At 40.2% G+C, this 23,570-nt stretch overlaps 1 protein-coding gene across 3 annotated transcripts in view; it reads left to right on the top strand.

Moving 5' to 3' along the window:
• Positions 1 to 23,570, top strand: part of pik3r2 (phosphoinositide-3-kinase, regulatory subunit 2 (beta)) — a 40,611-nt gene that overhangs the window by 4,262 nt on the left and 12,779 nt on the right. The window contains exons 1-6 of one of the 3 annotated variants that reach the window (XM_038718278.1): positions 3,032 to 3,165; positions 4,803 to 5,707; positions 18,130 to 18,222; positions 20,541 to 20,615; positions 21,894 to 22,046; positions 23,252 to 23,462. In XM_038718278.1, the coding sequence (XP_038574206.1) occupies positions 5,389 to 5,707; positions 18,130 to 18,222; positions 20,541 to 20,615; positions 21,894 to 22,046; positions 23,252 to 23,462 (851 nt within the window). In that variant the 5' untranslated portion in view covers positions 3,032 to 3,165; positions 4,803 to 5,388. Of the gene's footprint in view, positions 1 to 3,031; positions 3,166 to 4,802; positions 5,708 to 18,129; positions 18,223 to 20,540; positions 20,616 to 21,893; positions 22,047 to 23,251; positions 23,463 to 23,570 lie in introns of those variants that run through there. The other 2 variants (XM_038718277.1, XM_038718279.1) reach the window with 2 other exon arrangements.

The following is a 23,570-nucleotide window of genomic DNA, read 5'->3' as shown; positions in this document are numbered from 1 at the left end:
TGAACTCAGCATTCCAGGGTCTGTGGATCTGACGGGCAAGTATATTTGTGCATCATCAGCATAAATATGAAAAGAAATGCCATGTTTATGGATAATATGTCCAAGGGGAAGCAGATACAAGGAAAACAAAATGGTTCCTAAGACCGACCCCTGAGGCACACCATATTTAACTGGACAGAACAAAGAGACATAGTTGTTTACAGACACGCAAAACTTCCTATTTGACAGGTAGGATGAAAACCATTCTAGGGCAGTACCAGAGATCCCCACCCAGTGCCTCAGTCTGTCAAACATGATGTTGTGATCAATGGTGTCAAAAGCAGCGCTAAGGTCCAGGAGTACCAGGACTGAGCACATGCCTTCATCAGCAGACATTAAAAGGTCATTGGTGACTTTAAGCAGGGCAGTCTCTGTGCTGTGGTACTTCCTTAAACCAGATTGAAACTTTAAAAAAATTTTGTTATGTAAAACATAATCTAATCCTTATCAAGATTGTTTATATCATGTTTTTTCATCAAAAATAGGGTTGGGTGATAAGACGTTGGAAACGTTTCCACTGCGGGAACTATTCCTTAGTGTCTTTGCTACAGTATATGTTTTGGGCAGGCTATGTAGCATTAGGATTCTCACATGAACACGTGATTCTCACGTGATCTTGCAAATTCAGCTGACAGCGAGAGCTGGTGGCGGTAACGTACCTCTAAGGTGGTTTGCCAACACCGCAGAAGAAGAGAGTGACAAGAAAACATTTATTAGATTATTATTATATACCATTAAATAAGATTTTGGCCATATTGCCCACCCCTATCATTATCAGTCGTAGCCTCAAAAATCCAGTGTCGGTCAGGCTATAATAACAGACCTATATAATGTATGTAATCGAGGTGGTCAATATGACATGGTATTTTTAGATGATGTTTGCATCAGTATAATGTAGTAACGCAAATCTGGAAGGCTTTTAATTTGCTGGATCAGTCACAAGCAACTGGTTATTTTATTCAACTGATTCTCTAGTAAATTTACTACAACATAATATACTGTCATATCAATATTGCATTAGAAAATTAGATGCTATGTGACTGTTTCATCCACATCACCCGTGCTTAATGGTGCAAGTCTGCAATAAACTATTATTTAAAATTGATTTATCTACCAGTTTTTGTCTAAATTAATAATTTGGCTTATACAATGTCAAAAAATAGAGAATAATGTCCAATTTAAAATTCCCATTGTCCTCCAATGTTTTGTTTTGTCTGACCCACAGTTCAAAACCCAAGAATATTTAATTTGCAATAATAATATAAAACAAAGAAAAGCATCATGAACATCCTTACATTGGAAAAGCTGTAACCTTCAAATGTTTTTGCTTGAAAAACAACTTAATTATAAAAATAGTTGCTGATAATTTTTCTGCCAATCAACAGATCTTATCAACTAATTATTTCAACTGCTAATTATTGCTTGTCTTTTTATGTATAAAAGTGAAAAACATATTTTAGTTCAAATCTTATCTATTTAAATACAGCAAGTGCAGTAACACCATTGTAAAAAAACCCAAATAATTAAACACATAAGCATAAGTTATGTTAGTCTTCAAGCAATGTGAGTAGCTCTTGTGTCACTCAGATGTGTTAGTGATGCTCTGAATAGCTTATTTGCCATTTTACATTATGCATACTGGAGTATAATGAACAGGTCAGAGCTCTACTGGCTGACTAAACACATCAAGAGTCATTTGATGTCTGAAGACAGCAGAGGAGAGTCTAGATGCCATTTTGGGTTCAATGTAGGTCTCACTTTCCCCCTCAGTTGAACAAAATGTCCATATTTGTGAACAAAATTAAATCAGAAGAATACTGACTGTGACTGGGAAAGTATTGTCCTTTCTGGCATGTTTTTAAATGACTGTTAGGTTATAATGCACAGTTGTTATTTATTTACCTGATATTCTATTACTTTACTAGTATACCAGCACTTTTGAGTGAATTTTGTTATAGTTTCTCGCTGTCTTCCTGTCTTATAAAAGACAGAGTGTATTTGTCCTTCTTTTTGTGCAGATAATCATCACATTTATCATCCTGCTAACTCAGAAAAACAAAAATCACCTTCTTTCATCCCATTGCAGGACTTCAACATGACTCATGGAATTCTCTCCAATCACACGCAGCCTTTAGTTTTTTCATGTTATGTTTTTCATCATTATCCTGTGGCAGTTTAATTTACTTTAAATTATCATCTCATCAAAGATGATGAGCAGTCATCAAGGTTGCGAAGATGGAAAAAGTCAAGTGTGTGGGGAAAGGTGGAGTTGTTTGGGTCAGATGTTTGATCACTGCCTAGATACATTTTCTAATATTAGAACATTTCCTTGATTTGCCCGGCTTCTCTGGTGACTGGTGAGCACATGGCCAGAGTAGCAGCCAATCACAGTGCAGGATTAGCTTTCCCTCTCTCTAGCAACAGTGAGTTACTTGCTGCCTATTCATTAATTATTTTCCCGTGGTCTCCCTCAGCCGTTTGGACTCTGCTGATAGCAAAGTGCGCCGTCTCTCAGTCTCACTCTGTTTTTTCACTGCTTTCTGTCGCTCTCTGCTAAGACTGAATAAAAGTCTTCAAATGGATCCAGTGACGCTGAGCTTGCCATCTGCTTCTGCTGCCCTGAACTGTGAGCTACTACAACAATATCAGACCAGGACTGTAACAGAGAAGACTCTGCTCTCACCTCGTACGACTTTTTGTGCTCTGGAACTAAATTATAAAAAAGGATTAGTGAATAAGAGCTCTCCCTGCGCACTGCCTTTTCTTTTCCTTGGTCTTCATCCTGTTTTTTCGTGTTTTCTGCAGCAGCACTCTGACTATAAACAAATAAAACATGGCAACTGGAAAAACGACTGGACTTTTTCGCTGGCTGAGGATGGGGGGGGGGGGGGGGGGGGGGGTTGTCAGTTGGAGGCAAGACTGTGTGTGTTTGGGAAGAGCAGGTGGAGAGAGGAGGGCGGGGGTTTAGGTTTGGGGGGAGGTTTATGGTGGTGTGAGGATTGCGGGCTGTGGTTGGGTATGCCAGTGCCACGTGTCTTGCCTGGCACCTCTTGCTTCTCGACTCGAAGGATGTTGGACCGAGAGTCTGGCTGAGCCTGTCCGGCTTCTCTCTGAACCAAAAGTGGGGTGAGTGCTGCACTCTACTGCATCCTGTTATCACGATAACTCTTAAACCTTTTTAGAAAAGATGATGTTCTTACTCAAGGAGGTTTGCAGTGAATGTACATTCGCTTTTCGGATGTCGTGGGGGGAGAGAGGATAATCTAGTCTAAGGTTCAAAAGCATGTACTTGGGCATTCAAAGATGCAAACCGGAGGGTTAGGTTGATTTTTTTATGCTTTCACCTAGTTTTATTTAAGCGTCTGCAATGCATCACTCAAAACGTTTATAAAATGATTGCACAACATTGGGCCTTGCAAACTGGGCCTATGGTTATTTGGATTTGGACGTTTTGGGAAATTGCCCCAAATAGCTCCTTACTCCTAGCATACAAGATTAAAACTTCCATCCACCTTCCTGTCTCTTTCACCCTCCCTCTCTACCTGCTTCATCTCCTCACAGACATCCTTTCATCCTGTCCAGGGAGGTTAACAGGACCATTGTCCTTGGTTGGTCCACAGACCACAGATGTCGTACTTAATCTGGAAACCCTAATCTCTGTCTCTTCCTCGCTCTCTGTCTCATCCCTAAGTATAGTTGCCGTTTTGAATTCGAACTTTGTAGCATTTTTATATTTATTGCTCCGCTCAAACCTCAAATGGCCAAAAAACATACATGATTTTTACATATGTTGCTGTGCATATTACAATCTAATGTCCCGGAAATTAAGAAATTTCAGTGTCTGATGGATTTGCTTACTTTGGTTTACTGGACCCTTTTATACTGATAAAATCCATCTTTTTCTTAAACTGTTATGTTGCTTTTACGGTAAGAATTTCCCACTTGTGCTTGGCATTTTATTGGGCCTTGCAATCATTTTCAGAGAATATTTGCTATGGGTCCATTGATGACCTTTTAGTTGTATATAGATACTGTGATATGATTGACTAGGAGTATGATACAATGCATGATACATTTGCTTTTAGGTGGTATTTTTTTGATATCGTGCCAGGCTTTGGGTGCTCGGTTGGTTGTCCATTCGGTATTCTAGAGTAGACTTGGTACAGTATGATTTAGTTATTTTGACAGAATGAGGCAACACAGAGCTGCCTTTTTTCTCTCCCACGGAGAGGGAACTGTTGCAAAGGGTTCTGCATGTTTCAGAAAATTCTGGTAGCCCAACAGCCGTCTTAGTTTCCTTTGCATGCTCATTATGCGAAAACATTTTCTTCGCCATTTTGCATGAATTTCTTGGGATACTGCTAATTGCACATGTTGTTGTGTAAGCTGAAGAGACGTTTATTTCACAGTGAAACTTCTTGTTCCAGTGGAAACTGTGATGCGTCAGTTAAGGCTGTGAGTGTGTGAATGTAGAGTGAAGGGAATGGAGACTCCTGTCCAGGGACCCAGTCTGCTGTTGGTCATGACGCAGCAGCATCATCCGATCTCTCTGTCCTAAACGAAGACTGCACAAATGCATGGAGCTGCCGCAGTTCGCCATTTTCATGCACCGCTTTAAGCTTCGTTTCACATAGATATGTGCCGCTTTACTTATGGCTATTTATCGACTAGAAGCAACATTTATTGATAATGAATTCTTATTTTTCGGGATTGTAGTTTTTATTTTTTGAGACTAATTTAAAATCTTTTTTTCATCTTTTTAGTTTTTTATACCATGCAGGTTGGTCTTAATCCCTGTCCAGAACATGTGGGTGCCTGAGAGAACCCGAAGAGGATTAAAGACCTTCCCACTCGTCCTCCAATTAGACCACTTCATTTGACCACAGAGAGCCAACGTTGCCGGGCCCTCGACTGGCAAAATCTTTTACCAGGCTGCTCCAATAGCACCCAGACAGGAGATTTTCGCTGCTTGAAAGAGCATGTTGCCAACGCTCTCCCTCTGCTCCATCATCTGGCTCAACCGGGGTATCAAGCTGCGGAAAGTGCACCAGTTCACCAACACCGGCCAGGTCTGAAACCGCTGGCGCCGCAGGCATTAAAGCAGCAAAACGCTACCTTACCGACTTTTAAAAATGCTCCTAAGCTTTGGGTGACTCCCCCTCCTCCCCTCATCCCCCAACCCCCTAAGCAACCATACCAACACCAACACGAGAGTTTAGTGACTCAACAGCCTTTTTGGTTTCTGAGGAGGATTTCTGTATAGCCGAACCCTGTTGTTGCAGTGGGACTCGTGCTGCACCATCTAATCCTCTATTCGGTGGCCATTTTGATTTTTGTCTCCCTAACAAAATGGCGGTGGAAGGTTTTCAGTACCTTGCCCTCTACGCATTTACCAAGGACCAGGAAGAGGACTTGGATCTGCAGCCTGGAGACCTTCTGACTGTCAGCAAGGCCTCTCTGCTGTCCATGGAGAACTACCAGGAGGGCTGTGTGGAGCAGCCTGAGCTCCTCGGCTGGCTCCTCGGGTACAACGAACGCACCAAACAGAGAGGTGACTTCCCAGGGACGTATGTCAAGTATGTGGGTCCTGTCAAAATGGTCCTCCCATCGAGTCAACCCAGGTCCCAGCGACCCCTCCCTGCTGCTCCAAGACCAGAGTCGTCTGAAGGTAAGAGCCTTGTGGTTCTCAGCAGTGTAGCGGTTACTGCTGTTTTTGTAATATATTGTAGAGAATAATTATACGCTTGTAACTCAAAACTACTGCCAATTTTAAGGTGACCTTAAAATATACTGTTGCAACAGTATCGTACATAGTATTAAGTAGGAGTTAAATTTGTTGTTTGAGAGACCAGCACAGAAGTAAGGTTGGTTTCTCAGTATATAAATTAACATTAAAACATTCTGCTGGCACAAAAAAGGACATCAAAATAAGTGAAACTCTTCAACAGCATTTATTATGAGTTTTTATTTCTATCTTATTTTTCTTTTACATTTTTTCTGTTGTATATGTTAATAAGCAGAAAGTATCCAATTGGAAAGGAGTACATTTAGACGTTATAAATATTGAATGTATATCTTTCTTGATCTGTCTTTTATGTGTGTAGTTTGATTTTTTTAGATTAGATTGTATTTTTGTTGTTGTTGACAGAGTTTTAGGTAGACGACTAGACCACACCAGACATTCGACAAATGCTCGAATGCAAAAATGCAGAAATTTAAAAGCAGCTGTTGGCTGTTAGTTGGTGTAGTTGGTGTGTAGCTGGTCAACCATCTTGGGAGTTTTGATAGGACTCTCACATTTGGCAGTGACCTCGAGCTGACACTTTAATCTATACTTAAAACACGTCATAAGCCTTACCTCTTTGGAAGCACAACTAACCAAACTCTCTGCTGAATAATAAATGGCTAATCCATCTACTTACTGGACTCTGCTGTACAGGTCTGGCATTGATTCTGTCTGTCTGTGTGGTCCCCTTTACATTTAACATTAACATGTGTCTTTGGCATCGACATGTATCTGCCCAAAACTTCTTGCCTCTCCATTGCTGACTTGTTATTGCCCTACTCAGCCATTGATAAAGCACGAGGGGCTTCATGTACTGTTTTCAACTATGACCAAGTTTGGGATATTAGATATTTGAGTACATTTTCTGGCCCTCAAAGTTCTTAAGTTAATGTTTTAATAGGTGTGTTTGTATTTTGTGCAACTTGAGTGTTATTTAACATTTCAGGGAATACAATGTCACATTTTTATTCAGAGATAAGTGCTCTGTTCTTTCACACCTCTCTTCACTCCCATGACTTTGGGAAAACAGGCACGCCTGATATTTATTCAAATTGGTAAGAGCCTGCTTTCAGCTAAAACAGCGTCCAACTCAAACATACACTTGGCATGGATTGGTCGACCTTAGCAAGCTCAACTCCAAGTAAAAACTTTGATTTGTTACCAAAGTTCTTCCACACTCCCAAGATTTCCATCATTTTCTCCTCATTTGCATCCCCATTGCTTTTGGCTTCAGCTGGTTAATTTATTGCTTCCTTGTATGGGATGCCAGAGATAAAGGTGCATAGGGCCAAAATAGATAAATAAAATTTTTTATATCATTCTGCATATGAAACCATACATTCCTCCTCTGTCAAAAGCTGTATTCTCTTATTCCCTTCTGCTTCTTATACAGATGGGATAAGTACCCCTCTCTGCACGTAGGCTGTGAACTCAGAATTACCTCTGGTTGAGCCAATTGGCTGTTCAACAAAGTACACTGGGCCTCATTCAAATTCATTAGTTTGAATTCATTTCTTTGTTTCATTTCTTTCTTTTTTCTTTCTGAAAAGTCCTAAAAACACAGGGAATATAGCTGCCTACATAGCTGCAGCACAAATGTCTCTAGAATTCTTATCAAATGAGATTTCTCTGTGCCAATAATATAATAAAAACTTGAGAGTGAAGGGAAAGTGTTAGTGAAAAAGCACAGACCTTAACTTTCTCCAGCAGAGCCAGGTGAGGAGGACAACAGTATGCTTATGGTTTGACAGACAGTGAGACAAACCAGTTGGGCAGCAAGCGTTTGTGTCTGTGATGTGGAGAGACAGGGTCAGAAGAACCAAGTGAAACCCTGAGAGAGGGGGGCGAGAGGGGTGCAGGGCAGTGGCTGAAGGAAGGATATTGGCATAGCACCAAAAGTGCATTGTAGATTAGAAATGGTCAAGCCCAAATTGTACAAATATCATCTTCATTTCCCTGAAGGCACAGAGGCCCTGGGCGTTGTGTGAATAGACCTATTGTTAGAGTGGGCCATTTACTATTCGCAGGGATTGTAACATTTGGCTTCAAGGGGCAGCACCACGGCCTTGTGGTTAGGATGGAAGGTTGACCATGTTGTGGGTTTAATCCCAACCTCCATCCTTTAACATGTAGCTGAACCTTTGAACTTTCAAGTTCAAAGTGCAACTTTGCAGTGCTAAATTTACATGCACACTAGAAAGTGGATTATTGGGCAAAATACATCGGAAGTAAATCTGTCACCTTCCTTAAATGCAATGCAATATCTGCCCAGCCCTCAATCACTTCAAAAGCTGAAATATTTTAAGTGTATCAGTGATGGTTTGTTGTTGTTGTTGTTTGTTCCTGGTCAGAGCATTTTGACTTACAGGTGCACTGCAAGGACCAGCTCAGCAACAACTGTTCGTGTGTGTACAAATTACTTATTTAGACTTATTACTTTTTGTTTCAGTTTTAATGAGACATTTGGATTTCATTCTTTTCAATACAGTTACAATTAATATTTCTTTTCTCCACTCCACATGGCAGCTACAACGATACTTTCTCAGTCTTTGTCCGTTGAAGGCACACTTGTAAATGTCTTGTTAGAAACCCAGTTTGTACACATTGCCAAAAATCAGGTTTTTCTTGCAGAAATGTAACTGTTGACAGGGTTTTTCTTAATCCCTTAGCCAGATTAAGGAAACCAGGTCTCTCATTTGCATTTAAGAAATCAGGTTACTGCAGAATGTCGACAACAACAACCCAGCTACTGAAGTGCATGTAAATGTACCAATGTTTTTCAGCAGGCGAAATGCAAAACTCAGATTTCTTGTTGGCCAAAAGATGCAAATGTCTCAGATTTTTTTCTTTGTTAAATTAAATAGTAAGAATAGAATTCTGGCTTGGCTGATGACATCATATTAGTTTGAATACTGTAGTGGTGCCCCTGTTCTAGTGATGCAGCACTCACCTATACACATAAGTGTTATGTGTAGAGTTTGCATGAATGTCATTGTTGTATGCATAAAAAGGAAATACACATCAATCTGTATTGAAAAATAGTTTGTTAAAATGTATTTTGGCCAGTAAACTAACACTTTTGGATATACATCAGTACATGTTGGAATAATAGATGGTACACTTTTTGAGACAAATTATGACTAAAAATCAGTTTGATTCCTCCAATATGGAGAAAGTGTTTCTCAACTTGCAGCATAAATAATTCTACAAACCCAGAGAGAGTTTTTTTTTCTCTTCCCTCCTTTTTCTCTCCCCTCCCTGGCCTCACTTTAACTGCCTGCTTAAGTGAACCATGGCTTGGCATTTTTGCAAACTCCTCCCTTCGTACTCCTTCCGTCCCTCCTCTCCCCCTTTCACCCTTCTCTCTTGTCCTCCCTCCTTTTTGCAGCCTCTCTCCCTGATTCACATACACGTCGGATACTGTCTCTGGGCAGCTATAAACCATGTTAGCGGGACCAGTTCTCAGAAAGGAGAGGCCTCCAGTCACTCTGCTCTCCCTGTGCCTTACTAGGAAAAATCTTTCAAAGAACCTATGGAGGGGGTGGAAGAGGGTCTGAAACAGTAGAGAAAGTGAATGGGAAAGATATGGAGAGGCTGGAAAAGGAGGGAGACGAAGGCTACATTTTAAGCCAATGCTATCCAAATGCAAATATAGGAACCAGCTGTCTTTGATTTATCTTCTGTTTTTTGTATTATCCTGACTGTTGTAGTATTCTCCTTCAGTTTTGTAAATTTAGCATGCTACAGTTTGCCGAGCTATAGAAAATGTTATTTTCTGAAGCATTTCCAAATCAGTAAATGAGAACTCATTTAGGCGTGAAGTTGTCTTACTAAAAGATTAATGACTTTAGCAAACCAGAAACAGAGTAAAGTACATTTTGTACAGTTGCTTGGGATGGTACAATGAAAATATTCAGAGTTGACTATGGGTATTTTTTTTATGAAAATGATGCTAAATAGACTTACCAGCCAAAAGCAGGGTCTTTTCTTTACTTCAGCCCACATTATAACTCACATTATATGCATGTGTATGCTTCAGTAAGATGAAAATGATTCATTTATGTATTATGTGTACATATATGTATTAATTCATGTAAAACTGGGGCTATGCTCAGGGTGCAAAATGACTTTATACTGTATAATAATAGTAATAAATCATTGTTTGTCTACCAGCTAACTGTTTAGTGAATGTTAAAATTTGGCCAGCCACTCAATAGATTTTATTTGGTTGGTGAATGAAGCAAATCTACCAGCCACTTGCATATACGCTTGAAATAAACTAGTTTGTACGAAGTATTGGCCGATCATGTCCAAAGGCAAAAGTGCTGTAACTAAAAAGGTACACATATTGAGGGTTTACTAACCCTAAACTTGTCAAAAGAGAGGGGCGAGACACGGAAGTCGTTCACGGCGCTCACATTTGTACCGTATCTCCTCAAAGGCATTAAAAGTGTTGCGCTTCTTTGTTAACAAAAAGTGACGAAAGACAAAAGTGAAAAATCTCTGCATGAAGTGAATTTTGGATTGCAGGTTTTGGAAAGTCCCGAAAAAATTGACGGGTACACTTTGTTTGAAGCACACTAACCCCTATTACTTTTAAACTGTAAAGCGTCTCATAACATTAAGTCCATTTGGACACAATGCCATGTCACCATGCACACACAGCTATATAGATGACAATTCATGTGTTTATGCAGTCAGAAGCTACAAAAGAACAATTTACAAATATGCCAACAAATGCAACTCAACCTCTTAACATTACCATTAAGACAATCATTTTCCATTCAGCTACATGGAAAGACATGTAGTAATAGTCAGCACTACATAAAAAACACACTTTCATTACACAACTACCACATTAACTGTATATAAATGGAAGAGCGAATGACACCAACAGATTTGCACACTGGACTCTACTTGACAGCTGAAATAGCTGGAAGGGCAAGACAAACTACACTGATGAAATGCCTACTCCTGGCTTACACACGGTAAAAAAGCAAGCAAAAGTAGATTGCAGTACACATTGCATGTCACGCATCTCAATCAGCCTGCTATTACAGGTTTTATAGCACATATCTTCATTAATATTTCTTCACAGTGGTGTCTGTAGGCCTGTAAAACCACATTCAGCGTTGTGTAGAAATCACCCGTGTTTGACATGGTTGCATGTGCTCACACATGCAGCCTTAAAGCATGTTGTGAAAGACGAATGGAGTGAGGACATGTAGCAGTGAAACCTGACCGGCAGCATACACACTGTTACACACCATCCGTGAGCTAGACACCAACTGGACTTGTCACCACCATACATACAAAACGCATGCCTGGAGTCACCAGCGTATATTTCTCAATGATGCCCACCACAAAACCACTGAATTAGATTTTCTGAAGTATGCGTAAACTCTTGTTATTGTTATACAACAATAACATAGAAAGCTCATTCATATGCTATTGATTCATTAAGAATAATTTATCATCACTTTGTTATGTTACAATAAAAACACAGTGGTAACTAGTTTTGGATGTCTGGGCTTGATTTTTTTTTATTTATTTTTTTTTATCACCAATACGTCTAAAATGTAATTTTTTTTCTCAAATAAAACCACATAACACATCATAATTTGTTGTAACAGTAATGGTAGTTCAACTTTATACTTCTTTTGTCATTTCAGTCCAGTCATTCACAAAAATGTCAGCACAGATCTAACGTGTTGGAGTTGTGAAAGTGAGGAAATTCCAGAGGTTTAATTCGAGCAGTGAAATCCTGTGGATGAATTCATGCTGTATCTCTGCACTTGGAGAAGCTTCAGTTTTTGACACAGAACTCTGAGAGGGAGCCAGCTACGCATTACATAAGCACACTGATGCAGAAGATACAGAGCAAATATTTTGTTTCACATAGCTTTGCTTCATCCCGTCTACTTCTGCCTGTCTGCTGCTTGAGCAAGTGAGTCGGTGCAAAGACACAAAGACAGGATCTGCAACATTTGTCCCACCTTCGCAGTTACATCGTCATGTCTAGATATATTCTTTCGCTAACACGGATGATGTTGAATTACTCAGACTCATGATTTACTTGCTGTGTTTATCAAATGCAGCAGACACGGTGCACCAACAGCATCTTCTGCAAAGAAGCAAACAGTCATGAGATCTTGTCTGTACAATAAATGCATGCATAAACCAGATGTGTAAGGCCTACAATGCACCAAGAGGGCCAAACTACATTCATGTTTTTTTCTCTTTATTGCTCCCATTGCCTATGTCTCAGCACATGTCAAGTGATATGCCTGTTTCCCAGTGTGCAGTCTGCCAGGGAAGTGGTTCTAATTGACTTAACAAGTTGCCGTTACTTTATCTCTCTCTGTCTTTCTGTCTTTCTTCATACATTTCCAGAGCCCTGAGAAGACTCATAACTGCTTTTGCAGGAAAAAGAAGGGGGGAAAAAAGACTCTTAGTCAAAGTTAAAAACATTTTTTTCTTTTTGAGTGAAGAGAAATAGACAAAAGTGTTTATGTTTGTTTGCATGTAGGAGTGAGAGAGTTCCTTCCTCTTGGGGAAAATATGGCAATGAATTTTCCTTCCTCCTCCCCTCCCAAACTACAGTACATTTATTTTGTGGTTTTATAGCCTATATTTGCACTTATTTCACAGTGTCATTTGTTTTCCATGTTTTGTTGCGTGCGACCTGCCTAAATAGAACTGTAAACGAGTTCCATGAGGTCTGGGGTTTGCTGTACTGAATAGTTAACACATTCTGCTTTCTAAAGCAATAGTATTTGCATTTTGCTGCATCTATATTCATGACATTCCAGTCTTATGTGTTACATGTACAATTAAGCAACACTAAGAATGAATTGGCCCTAAGTATTGTCAGGAACAAAGGTCAAGTGGCATTGTTATAGAGCTGCAAAAACTCTTAGGCCAGATTCAGACAGCCATTAGTACTGCATAAAAAACATAGCCCCCTCATTCATTTCAATGAGACATCTGTGTTGGCAACATGGGATTGCAGATGGATTGGGGTTGAACCTTGCTCAACTTTTACAACACAGTGCAATATCATAAATAAGCGCACCGATCAATAATGTGAAAGCTCACATTCGTGGTAGATTACTCTTGGGGATGCAGTGATCCAACTTTTGCAGTCCCAATACGGATGGCTGGGCTTTGGGTATCGGCTGATGTCAAGTACCGATCCGATACCAGTGTAAATGTAATAAGCTGTATTCCTCGCTGTGAGGAAGAGACTAGGAATCATTCTTTTATGTGTATGGCAACATTATGTAAGATTTGGTGCGATTTGATGCCTCTGCCGTTTCAGAGTGTAATTCACTGCTGTCTAAATAAGGACAGCTGTACACGTGCATTTGTTGCGATTACATTACGATCAAAAACTAGCAAGTTGCAAACTTTGCTAACACAGTTAAACATTAAGTAACTGCAACAATACAAGACATAGCAATATTACTTATTAGTCCAACTGTGGACAGAAAGAATACCAGCATGGCATCTGTCTTGCAGCCTTTTATATGGAGCTCACAGCTTAATCACTTTTTGTGTCTCTTCTTAGCTTCCTCCATCAAGGTCCTCTTCTGTCTCTTCACCTTTGTCATTAGTTAACATTATGTCCATTGAGGTTGCTAGGCCCAGTTATATTGCCCGCTCGGGTAGCTCCGCCTCAACACCCCTGCTACTCTCACCCAGCAGCAGCATAATGTTGCTTAAACTTGGGTGGCAAGATAGCCAACAAAACTTCACAGCAACAAACACAAGAGCACTTCCTGTAAAGTTCCTAATGTCAGAGTGTGTTATCTAGTAAGTTTGCTTACATCAACTTGAGATTTTTAGGTAGCGGCTAAACCTCTGTCTATGAAACCTCTGGCCAGAGGTGTGACCAAGTCATCGTTTTACAAGTCCGAGTCAATTCTCAAGTCTTAGCACTCAAGTCTCAAGTCAAGTCCCAAGTCCAGACCGATCATGACTGGCAAGTCCGAGTCAAGTCTCAAGTCAAGGACCAACAAGTCCAAATCAATTCCAAGTCTTAAACTTTGAGTTTCGAGTCCTAAACAAGTCATAATGCGCTCCTCACCAAATTTAAAAACCATTTCAAAAGTTAAAAATAAAAAAATGTATTGAATGAAGCTTTAGCCTGTACAGAAAGAAGGCAGAGGTGCAGTTTCACACAACCGATGTTCTATAATTTCTATTCATGAATTAAATAAAATGTTCATGTAGGGCTGCTAATTATTTTGGTCAATATTGAGATCACAATCAATTAACAGGAGTACTCATTGCCTTAGGAAACATTAAACTATTTAACTTCTAAAATGTAATACTTTCTTTTTAAAAACCATTATATATGCATTACTCCAAAATCTCATATAGCCCATGAAATAAGAAACAATAATCCAACATTATTAACTTTAAGCAGCATCTATAGTGCAAGAGATAGCAGCACAGTTTCCCCCAAGTTGACAGCTTTGGGTGACGGATGGGTCACTGAGGGGGCTCTGTGTGTGTGTGTGTACACGGAGGGGAGCAGAGCAGGTGACAGGTGAACTATTCGAGTTGACGAAGTTACGTTACAGAACGCTGAAATAAAACCGTGTTGTTTTGTCGGGAGATGCAGTGACAGAAACCAGCGGTGAGAAAACTAAATCGCTATGACGTTAGAAGACGCAGACACAGTGGAAATCAAGCACAGATTAGGTAAAGCAACACTGAACACACCTTTTAGACAGGGACGAGCAGCTTGGCTATAAAGGAAAGAGGTGCGCTGGATTTATAAAACAAAATGAGTGTCGTTGTGAAACGGCACCCGGTGCTATTATCGCTTTATCTTAATTAACTTGTTTTTATAATTGGTGGATGCAGCTTCACGCAACAGCTGCAGCAGTCTCTCTACACTGTTTCGACCTGACCTTTCTTTTCTACATGAGATGGAGGAATTTAGAAGGTTGTGTGGCGCTGCGTCAGGCCCCCAGCTGTTGTGCATGAATTATGCGTAAAATTCATCCAGCCAGAGGGTCCGATCACAAACGGTTCACAGCGCGCCGGTAGTAGGCCTACTACACAACCCATTGTAGGTACCGGAGAGGAAGTGGGTTGCTGGGGCGTATAGGGCCAGGGACAGGAGATCACGGAGCGGCCAGCCGGTGATTGTTCCCTCTTGCTGGAGGAAGCCACACACTCCAGTCTAATTGAGCATGCGCTATGTTGATGCGCTGCACAAGTTTATCTCATAATTTATATTTGGGCACGGGGAGTGTCAAGTCAGCTCAAGTCAAAAGGCTCAAGTCCAAGTGAAGTCGCGAGTCATTGATGTTAAAGTCAAAGTGATTTTGTCGAGTCCAAAGTCATAATTTTTGTGACTCGAGTCTGACTCGAGGCCAAGTCATGTGACTCGAGTCCACACCTCTGCCTCTGGCTGATTTTGCTCGAGTCTGCTAACACACTCAAACATCAAGCAAGCACAACACAAGACATGGCAAGCCAGCTAATAAGTTATTACTTACTAGTCCAAGTGAAAGACTAGCTCGACATCTGTCCTGCATCCTTTTGGCTTTTAGCTCACGCCAATGTGTAAAAGCCTGTCCAATATTTACTCTTGTCTGGTTGCTTGCTCTGTCACACTCTTTTTTTTCTCTTCCTCACTTTCTCCAACGTCTTCTTTGGCCTCTTCGCAGCCCCTGCCATGATGTCCATACTGCGAATACCAAGCAAGCTTCTTCCAAAGAACTGCTTGGTTTTATAGCTTGTTTGCAGAAGAGTCCAAAAATGCTATGTTAGCGCTCCAAAGCAAATGTTCGGATCTACCTGCACACTGCTGACAGTAGTACGTGCGTGATTGAATTGAATAGATCGGCCCCTCATCATCGATACCTGATCTAGCTATTTGAGTCAGTACTAGGCCGATATCAGATTCATGATTGTCGGCGTGATAATTTTATTAGGGATGCACCCAATGTTCTGCAAACGAAATTAATCAGCTGAAAATAGCAAAAAAAGCACTTTCGGTGCCTAATAAGTCAAAAAAACGAGCAGTGTGGAAGCATTTTAAAATGTCAGAGAAAGACGCAAAAATTGCCGTTTGCAGACACTGTTCTGCTGAATTGTCTCCTAGCACATCCACTCCATCTGTGGGGACTTCTTAGAAAAGGCAACAAACAGTCTGACCTGTTTTGAGTGTTTCTGTCACTCGTTTGTGAGAAGGCAATTAAGATAGCCGCAACTAAATTTGGAGTGCACACGTATTCAAGCCTTTATGATAAATCCACTGAAATGGACCAGTGCAAGCTGACAGGCAGGTTAGCGACTTTGTCCTGTCATTGTTTCTCTTATTTATCAAATTGGGTCAGACTTGATGAATTCAGCGCGAAGAGGATACATATGTGACAACGTCCGGTTTTCAAAGTAAGGTGTCTATGGTATGGACCATTAAAAGTAAATGGACACAAACCGTATTCAGTATTCAGTATTCAGTATTTCACTAAATACAGATTCGGCTTCAGCCAAGAATTTTCATTTCGGTGAATCCCTAAATTTTATATGGTTATTAGATCTTGTCTCATCGTATTACAAATCACTTTTCTGTGTTTTGGTGTCTAAGAAGCCTTAATACTCATGAATCCATTACTCAAACCCCACCAAATCAACGGCCACAGGAGACACAACAGACAGCTCTTTGCATCCTGTTTTCTACCAGCATTACTTTCCTTTAATCAGGAGCACAATTATGTATCAAGCATTTTTTATGCCTACATATTGTTTTTTTGTAACCAAACTTTTGTTTTGGTTTTATAATACACTTGATTAACTATGTCACCCTGCTGATAGCGGAGCCAAATCAGAAATTGCTCATGAGTTGTTTTGGAAGGCAATGATATATTTTGATGTTTAGTTTGGGTTTGTAATTATGTGCTAACATAACTAAACCATACTGCACACTGAAGAGAGAGATCCTGTATGAGAGAAGAGGGGGGAGGGGCCTGCCAGCCAAAATGGCCAAAAGGGATAAAGAAGAGACTGAGGTCTGTCTGTGTGCTCGCTAGAGAGCTGGAGACCCTGCCAGGCAAAGTTTCCATGTTTAACTGGCAGGCATTGAGACAAAGAGAGAGAGGGACATGGAGAAAGACAAGAAAAGAAAAAGAGAAATGGAGAGATCGAATTAAAACTTAAGAAAGAGACCAAAAGGGAGTAAAGGAAAAGGAGCAAGAGAGAAGGTCCAGCAAGAGCAAGAATGCAAGAGAGCAAAGGACAGAGAGAGGGAGTGAGGGCGAGAGAAATCCAGAGAAACTGAGAACAAGAACCAGAGAGAGAGAGAGAGAGAGAGAGAGAAGGGGGAACGGAATGTGCTGACTCTGCGTTTCTTGTCTGAACTCCCCAAATTAATAATCAGCAGCGGTTTAGCCGAGCTGTGCCAGGAACGGGAGCCTACTGCCAAGCCCTGGCCAGGCCAGGCCCTCCCTGCTCCCACCGTTACCCCCTCTCCCTCCTCAATCCCCCAGCTCATAGCCCAGCTCTGCCTGCCTGCCCGCCCGCCCGCCTGGCCGGGCCTGGCATACTGCCACAGGGCTTTTGCTTGTTCAGGAGTTTTGATTAAATCCTTTATTGTGCTCCACTCACGCAAAGAGCTAAGGCGAAAGGCCGAGCAGGACGGAGCAGAGCGGAGGAGAGAAAGCGAGAGGGGAGAAAAGAAAATGGGGGGGGGGGGGGGGATCTCGTTTTTCTCTCTTGCTTTCTCCTTTTCTCTTTCTCTCGGAGTGAAAAGATGTTTGATTTAGTCTATGGGGAGTTGTAAAGTAGATAAAGTTTTTGCTCGCCATCAGCACACTTTTTTTGGGAGGGGGGGCCTTTTTATTTTCACTCCTCTGAATAAAGCCTCCTTTTGTTCTTTTGTACGTCTACTAAATTGTTCTGGTTTTATTATCATGTATCTCAGCAGCTAGACCTCCAGACTACAAACTACCATAGAACATGCACCACAAAATTCAAGTTTTCTCTGTGTTTTACTTACTATTAGGAGTTTTTTTTATGAAAACACTTTCCAAACATATGCAACACAGAAGATTAACTGCTGCTGTGTATTTTGCAATAGCTGTGCCTCTTGCAAAACCGATACTAAAATCCACCTTTATCATATTATATTGTGTTCCTCACAGATTTTACATATGCTCACAACATTATACACGCTCTATATCTCCAACTGCTCCTAGTTAACTGCCCTTGTCTGTGTTGCAGCACCCATGTGGCCTTTCAGAGGCTTTGTGCCAGGAGTGTAACAGTGATTTGTGTTGTTGTTTCAGCTGTTTCTGTGCCGGACCTGAGCGAGCAGTTCACACCGCCAGAGACGGCTCCCCCAGCCCTCGTCAGCCTGATCCAAGCCATAGAGAAGAGAGGTATATCCATGTCAACTGTCCAACATATTAGTCTCTCGCCTCCCCATCTTTGTGTCTATGTGCGACTGTCTCCTTCTGCCATCTGCCTCTTGCCCTCATGCCAGCATTTGCACAAGTGTAGAGATATAGACATATGGATCCAGTCAGGCAGTCACACAGATGTAGAAGTGCACTTGCACGTTCATGCACACTGCCAGTACCTCCTCAGTTGGTTATTTACTCTATATAGATTTTCTACATTGAAGTTTAACATGGTTTAAGTCAGAACACTTCTCATTGGCCTCGTTAGAGTCCTGCACAGTGGATTAGATTCACACTAAGGTATTAACAAATAGCGCAGAATGGGACTCCATTCACAACTCTGCCTTTTTTTTTCTGTCCCTTTTTTATTGTCCCTTTCTCTCTCTCTCGCTCACGCGCACACACACATATTTTCCTCATAGATTAATCTGCAGATAATATTCTCGATTAATCATTCAAATTTGCTTGTTTAATCCAACCAAGTGTCTAAAACCCACAGATATTCAGTTTAAAATGATGTAAAACAGAGAAAAGCAGCAAAGCATCATAGTGAAACTAGTGAACTTTTGGCATTTTTGCTTGAAAAATGAATGAAATTATTATAAGAAATCAACATACAATTTTATACAGAAAATAATGAGATGGATGTGCTGACTTTAGAATGACACGTCTGATTGAACTTCACAAAGAGAAAGCAAAATGTTTTTTATTGATTTTTGTAGCTGTCTCACCATGATTTGCTATTTATTTATCTATTTTGTGTGTAGCTTCTCCAAATCCTGTGCATTACATTGTGGGACAATAGTGTGCGTCAACAGCATACTAAAAAAAACAAGTGCTCTTCGTTTGCATACTGACTTTTTCAAGGATACTTTATTTGTCACTTTTCCAGTGTGAACTAACTACATACTCAACCTGATCACAATGAGATTGTATGGAACTGGGACACAGCTTTAGGTATTTTCATGAAGTGCAGTAATAAAGTGAATCCAGGTAAAAGCCAGTACACCTTAATAATGTCCCTAATATAATCTGTGTTGCAATCTAGTCAAAGAAGTAGAAACATTATAGAGAGTAGACTTGAAACATTTTAGATGTGAATCTACTGGCTTTCCACCTTAGAGACATTTTTCTCATGTTAGGCATTGGGAAAGATATTAACATCTACTAGAAGGGCGACCGAAGATCTGTCTCTGTATGTAAATAATATAATGTTGCAGTAATAGTGAATTACTTCTCAGTGTTGGATGCAAACACACTCTGACTGCATGGTGTGGTTTTCACAACTACCTGAGAGACTGGCTAGTCTCAAGGAATTGCCTCCTAGTTGCAAGCTGTCTAGACCCAGTGGTCCTCAATGTTTTGTTTTTTTAAGCCTGAGACTCAAAAGAGAAATGTAATCATTCAGAGTTAAAATGTTTTCTTCAGGGATATTTTCACAGGATGTGTAAAATCTATTTCTCATGGAACAGTCTTTCTAACAGGGTTTAAACTGTTATGTAAGTTATGCTGAAATATCTCTTCTTGACTACAATATAAAACACTCTAAACCATGGATTTTTTTCACCCTTGAGTTTCCCTTATCATTAAATTGTCAGGACAGTTTTCATACACTGTCTGAACTATCTGCTTAAAAGAATTTCATCATCCAGGGTTTCAGTTTAGAGTTAAAATTGTCTGTGCTGTGTCTGGTGTTCAGAGTCACTAAATGAATCACACATTTTCCACTGAGAAAAGAACAAACAAAAATGAAACACTTAACACAGGGGAACATGTGTTGGCTCTGCTCTTGTAAATATTGCTTGTACAAAAACAGTTGAAGAAACAACTCTCCTCCAATTGATTGATCACCTTCTCTCTGTTGTTGGGTGCCAGACAGGAATGAAAACAACATAGCTGAAATTTAATATCAGCAATTTATTCCAGTATTTCCAAAGAAGTTATCTGGCCATGTCCTTTGTCACGTACAAGTTGCTGCTTACAAATTGACATTGTCCAGTCGGTAATAAAATGTCTGTGATTTGTATTGAGTGTCCATGTCTTCCATGTCTTTTACATTGCATTTTATTATCTAATTAGGCAGCCATAGAGTCATCATTAGAAGTGAGCTGCTAGTGAGAAGAGAAGGGCTCACATGTGAATTTCATTTTATGAATATTTGTTGTCCATTGGCAGAACATACTATCGCTGATTGAACTTCTCCTTATTTTTTCTACTTTGCTCTACTCAACTGTTTCTGTTTTTTGTCAGCTCAGTTGTGTGAACCTTTACTCAACTGCTCTTTTTGTCTTTCTCAGGTCTGGACTGCAAGACATTGTACAGGACAACTGGTTCCTCAGGTTCAGATAGCCCAGTGTACAGCCTGAGCTCCGGTGAGTTACTCTGAGCCAAAGAAAAATACTTTCAGTCTTCTTTTTGTTGTTTTTTGCAAAGTGTATTTGTGTTCACATGGCATTACAGATAGAGTAGGGGTGGGGGGGGATCTATTCACTTAATTATAGTGATTTTTTTTCAAACTATTTTGACATCTATTTTTAACTTTTAATCAATGCCATATTAAGATACATACATACGTCTCTCTCTCTCGGAAATTAGCATTGCGATAATATCGAACAGCCCATTTTACTTAACATGCTTAATATAAAATGACATGTGTGCTCATACCTACAGGGATATATTTCCAATGCTCTGTGGAAACAAACTAATAGCTGCTGATTTCATATTGCTAACTCAGTCTGCTACTATGAAGCTTAAACCCTCCACACTAAACAGCTACAGCAACAAAAATTCCCATTGGTTTGAAAAAAAATACAGCTACCACTAGGTGGTTGCATACTATGAGCAGAAACATCTAAGTAGTGGCATCAGTAGTGGTTGATTCAACTTTTTCATATGATCTAGTGTTAAAACCTAAAATTACAATAATCGTAATATTGAATCACCATACTTGTGGAATAAGAAATACAATATACAATATTGAATCTGCTCAAATATCGAATCGAGAGATAAGCATATCATCCATATCAAGAGCTAGACTAATTGGTTTATTGCAGATATATTGTATTATTGTATACGTCTAAAATTGCAGTACGGAAATGCCAAAGTAGGTTTGAGTTCATTTAAAAATAGTATCACCGTTTCATAGTTTGACCTCCAGAGATCAGAGTTCATTTTTCAACTGTATGTTTCTTGGTCAAAGAAAATGTTAAGGGATCCATATTGAAATATATTATTTATGTTATGTGCTTATTTAAAGTAATATTGTGTATAATATTGATTTCAGCATCGGCCTCACAAATCCAGTATCAGTCGAGCTACAGTATACATTGCGTACTGAAGTGAATTATAGAACGTGCCACAGATATGAAGTATACGGGATGTTTTCTGAGCATGCTGTTTTTCAGCAGTGCTCCACATTTCATGAGGTTACAATGTATATTTTACATCACTGAAAGCAGTCCTCTCACAACAGCATAAACAGTACATATCACCTGGCTCATATAAAGTGGACAAGAATTCAACCTTCAACAGTCAACCCAATCGAGTGTTCAGGCTCGCATTGCGTTGTGGTTGGTTGATTGAGTTTGGTGGAATTTTTTTCTTGCCTTAAGTTGTCACTAAATGTCTTTGTATATGTCTTTGGGCTCCAGAGGGTGACATGGGTCAGAAAGATGTGGGTCACCTGTCTGAGTGTGTCCTGCGCTACCTGAGAGACCTCCCGTCACCAGTCATCCCTGCCTGTATCTACCCTCACCTTCAAACTGCTGTCACACTGCAGCAGCAGGTCCTACAGCAGTCAGCAGGTAAGTCTCATCTCATGACATTTATATTGACTAAATAACCAATTTCTTTAATTAGGAAAGGGTTCCAGTAGACCATAAGCAGAGGTTTTAGGTGATACAAATGACAGATGTACATATGTACTGCAGACCATATCCAAAGCACACCATTAATTTTGTATATTAACTTCCAATGGGATTTCAGTTTATGCCGGGACAGTGTGAAAAACAACTTCAGAGGAAACAGAGAAACTTGCTTGAAATAGGCAGTTCATGAGAGAGAACATTTTTCCTTCCTTTTTTGTTGCTTGATGAATTGTTAATATTACATTTTGTCACAAGGTATTGCGGTTGAGAGTTGGAGCTTTTTTTGAAAACATCCCCTCTGGTGCATTCAGGTGCCGACATGAGGATCTATTTTGTCTATATGTATTTTTATCTAAAAATCCATGGTATGCTTTGGAAAATGCGCTACAGTAATTCAAAGCACCTACAATTAGCAGTTAATGGGCTTAAACATGCAAAGCCACCCATATGGTCTTTTTTTAAAAGACCAACTCAAGTTTTTATTGTTCTAAATCTCGATGGGTTCCTCGCTGTTCCAGATCTAGTATTAAGAAAATAACCATAACTCCAAAAATTCTTGAGTTAAAATATTTTTTGACTCAATAGTAGAAAGATTTGTTGTTATGTTGGGGATTTAATGCATGGTATGCAAAAAGGATTGTGTGCTGTGTAGCACTAGCCGAAATGAGGTAGGTGTGTGCTGCTGATGTTGTTTCAGTGGATAGAATGGCACCTTTTATTGTTTGAATAAATGCAATTTGAGGAAAAGAATTGCACAAAGCCTAAACTGAGCCTTATATGCAGCGGATCAAAGTCAGTTGCATGTCAGCGTTGAGAATAGAGTCGAGAGGATGAGCTGACTAAGGCATGCTAGAAATGCTTCAGCTGATTCTCCTCTACACATCCTCCTCGACACCATGATTTAATTTCAGATATATACTAGACCTATTTCATAAACATTCATTGACCCTAATGACATGGACTTGATGAAGATAAAAGTAGGAGTCAAAATGTGTCAGGCTAAACAGTTTGCACAAACATCTAAATTAGCATAATTTTCTAATTTTAATGTCTTGACTCTCCTCAGATTCTCCTCATGCGGTAAAACCTGTAAAAATTGTTACAGTAGTTTTATGTATATATCCTCCTTACGGTTGTTCCAGATGGTGCAGTCGCGGGAACCTTGGACAGAGATATAAGCCTGGTCCTTGAGAGCTCCGCCACAGTCCCTCTCCATCACCGCCTCACCCTGCAGTACCTCCTCACACACCTGACCAAGGTCACACAGGCGCAGGCTAGCAATGGCCTGGACACACACACGCTGGGAATGATCTTCGGACCGCTGCTGATACGGACAGGCCCCTCTACCCCTTGGTAAGCTTTGGTTGCTTGGGATTTTGTACAGAAACAGATGCTGTAGAGTAGGGCTGTCCCTGACTAAGGATTTACATAGTCGAATCAGAATCGTCAAGTCCTGCCTGA

This window comes from Micropterus salmoides, unplaced genomic scaffold, assembly GCF_014851395.1.
Source record: "Micropterus salmoides isolate LMB-PRFRI ecotype aquatic unplaced genomic scaffold, ASM1485139v1 Ms_hic_scaffold_14, whole genome shotgun sequence".
Classification (NCBI taxonomy): domain Eukaryota; kingdom Metazoa; phylum Chordata; class Actinopteri; order Centrarchiformes; family Centrarchidae; genus Micropterus; species Micropterus salmoides.
Note: the sequence above shows the minus strand (reverse complement) of the source record. Positions and strands in the feature narration are given on the sequence as shown.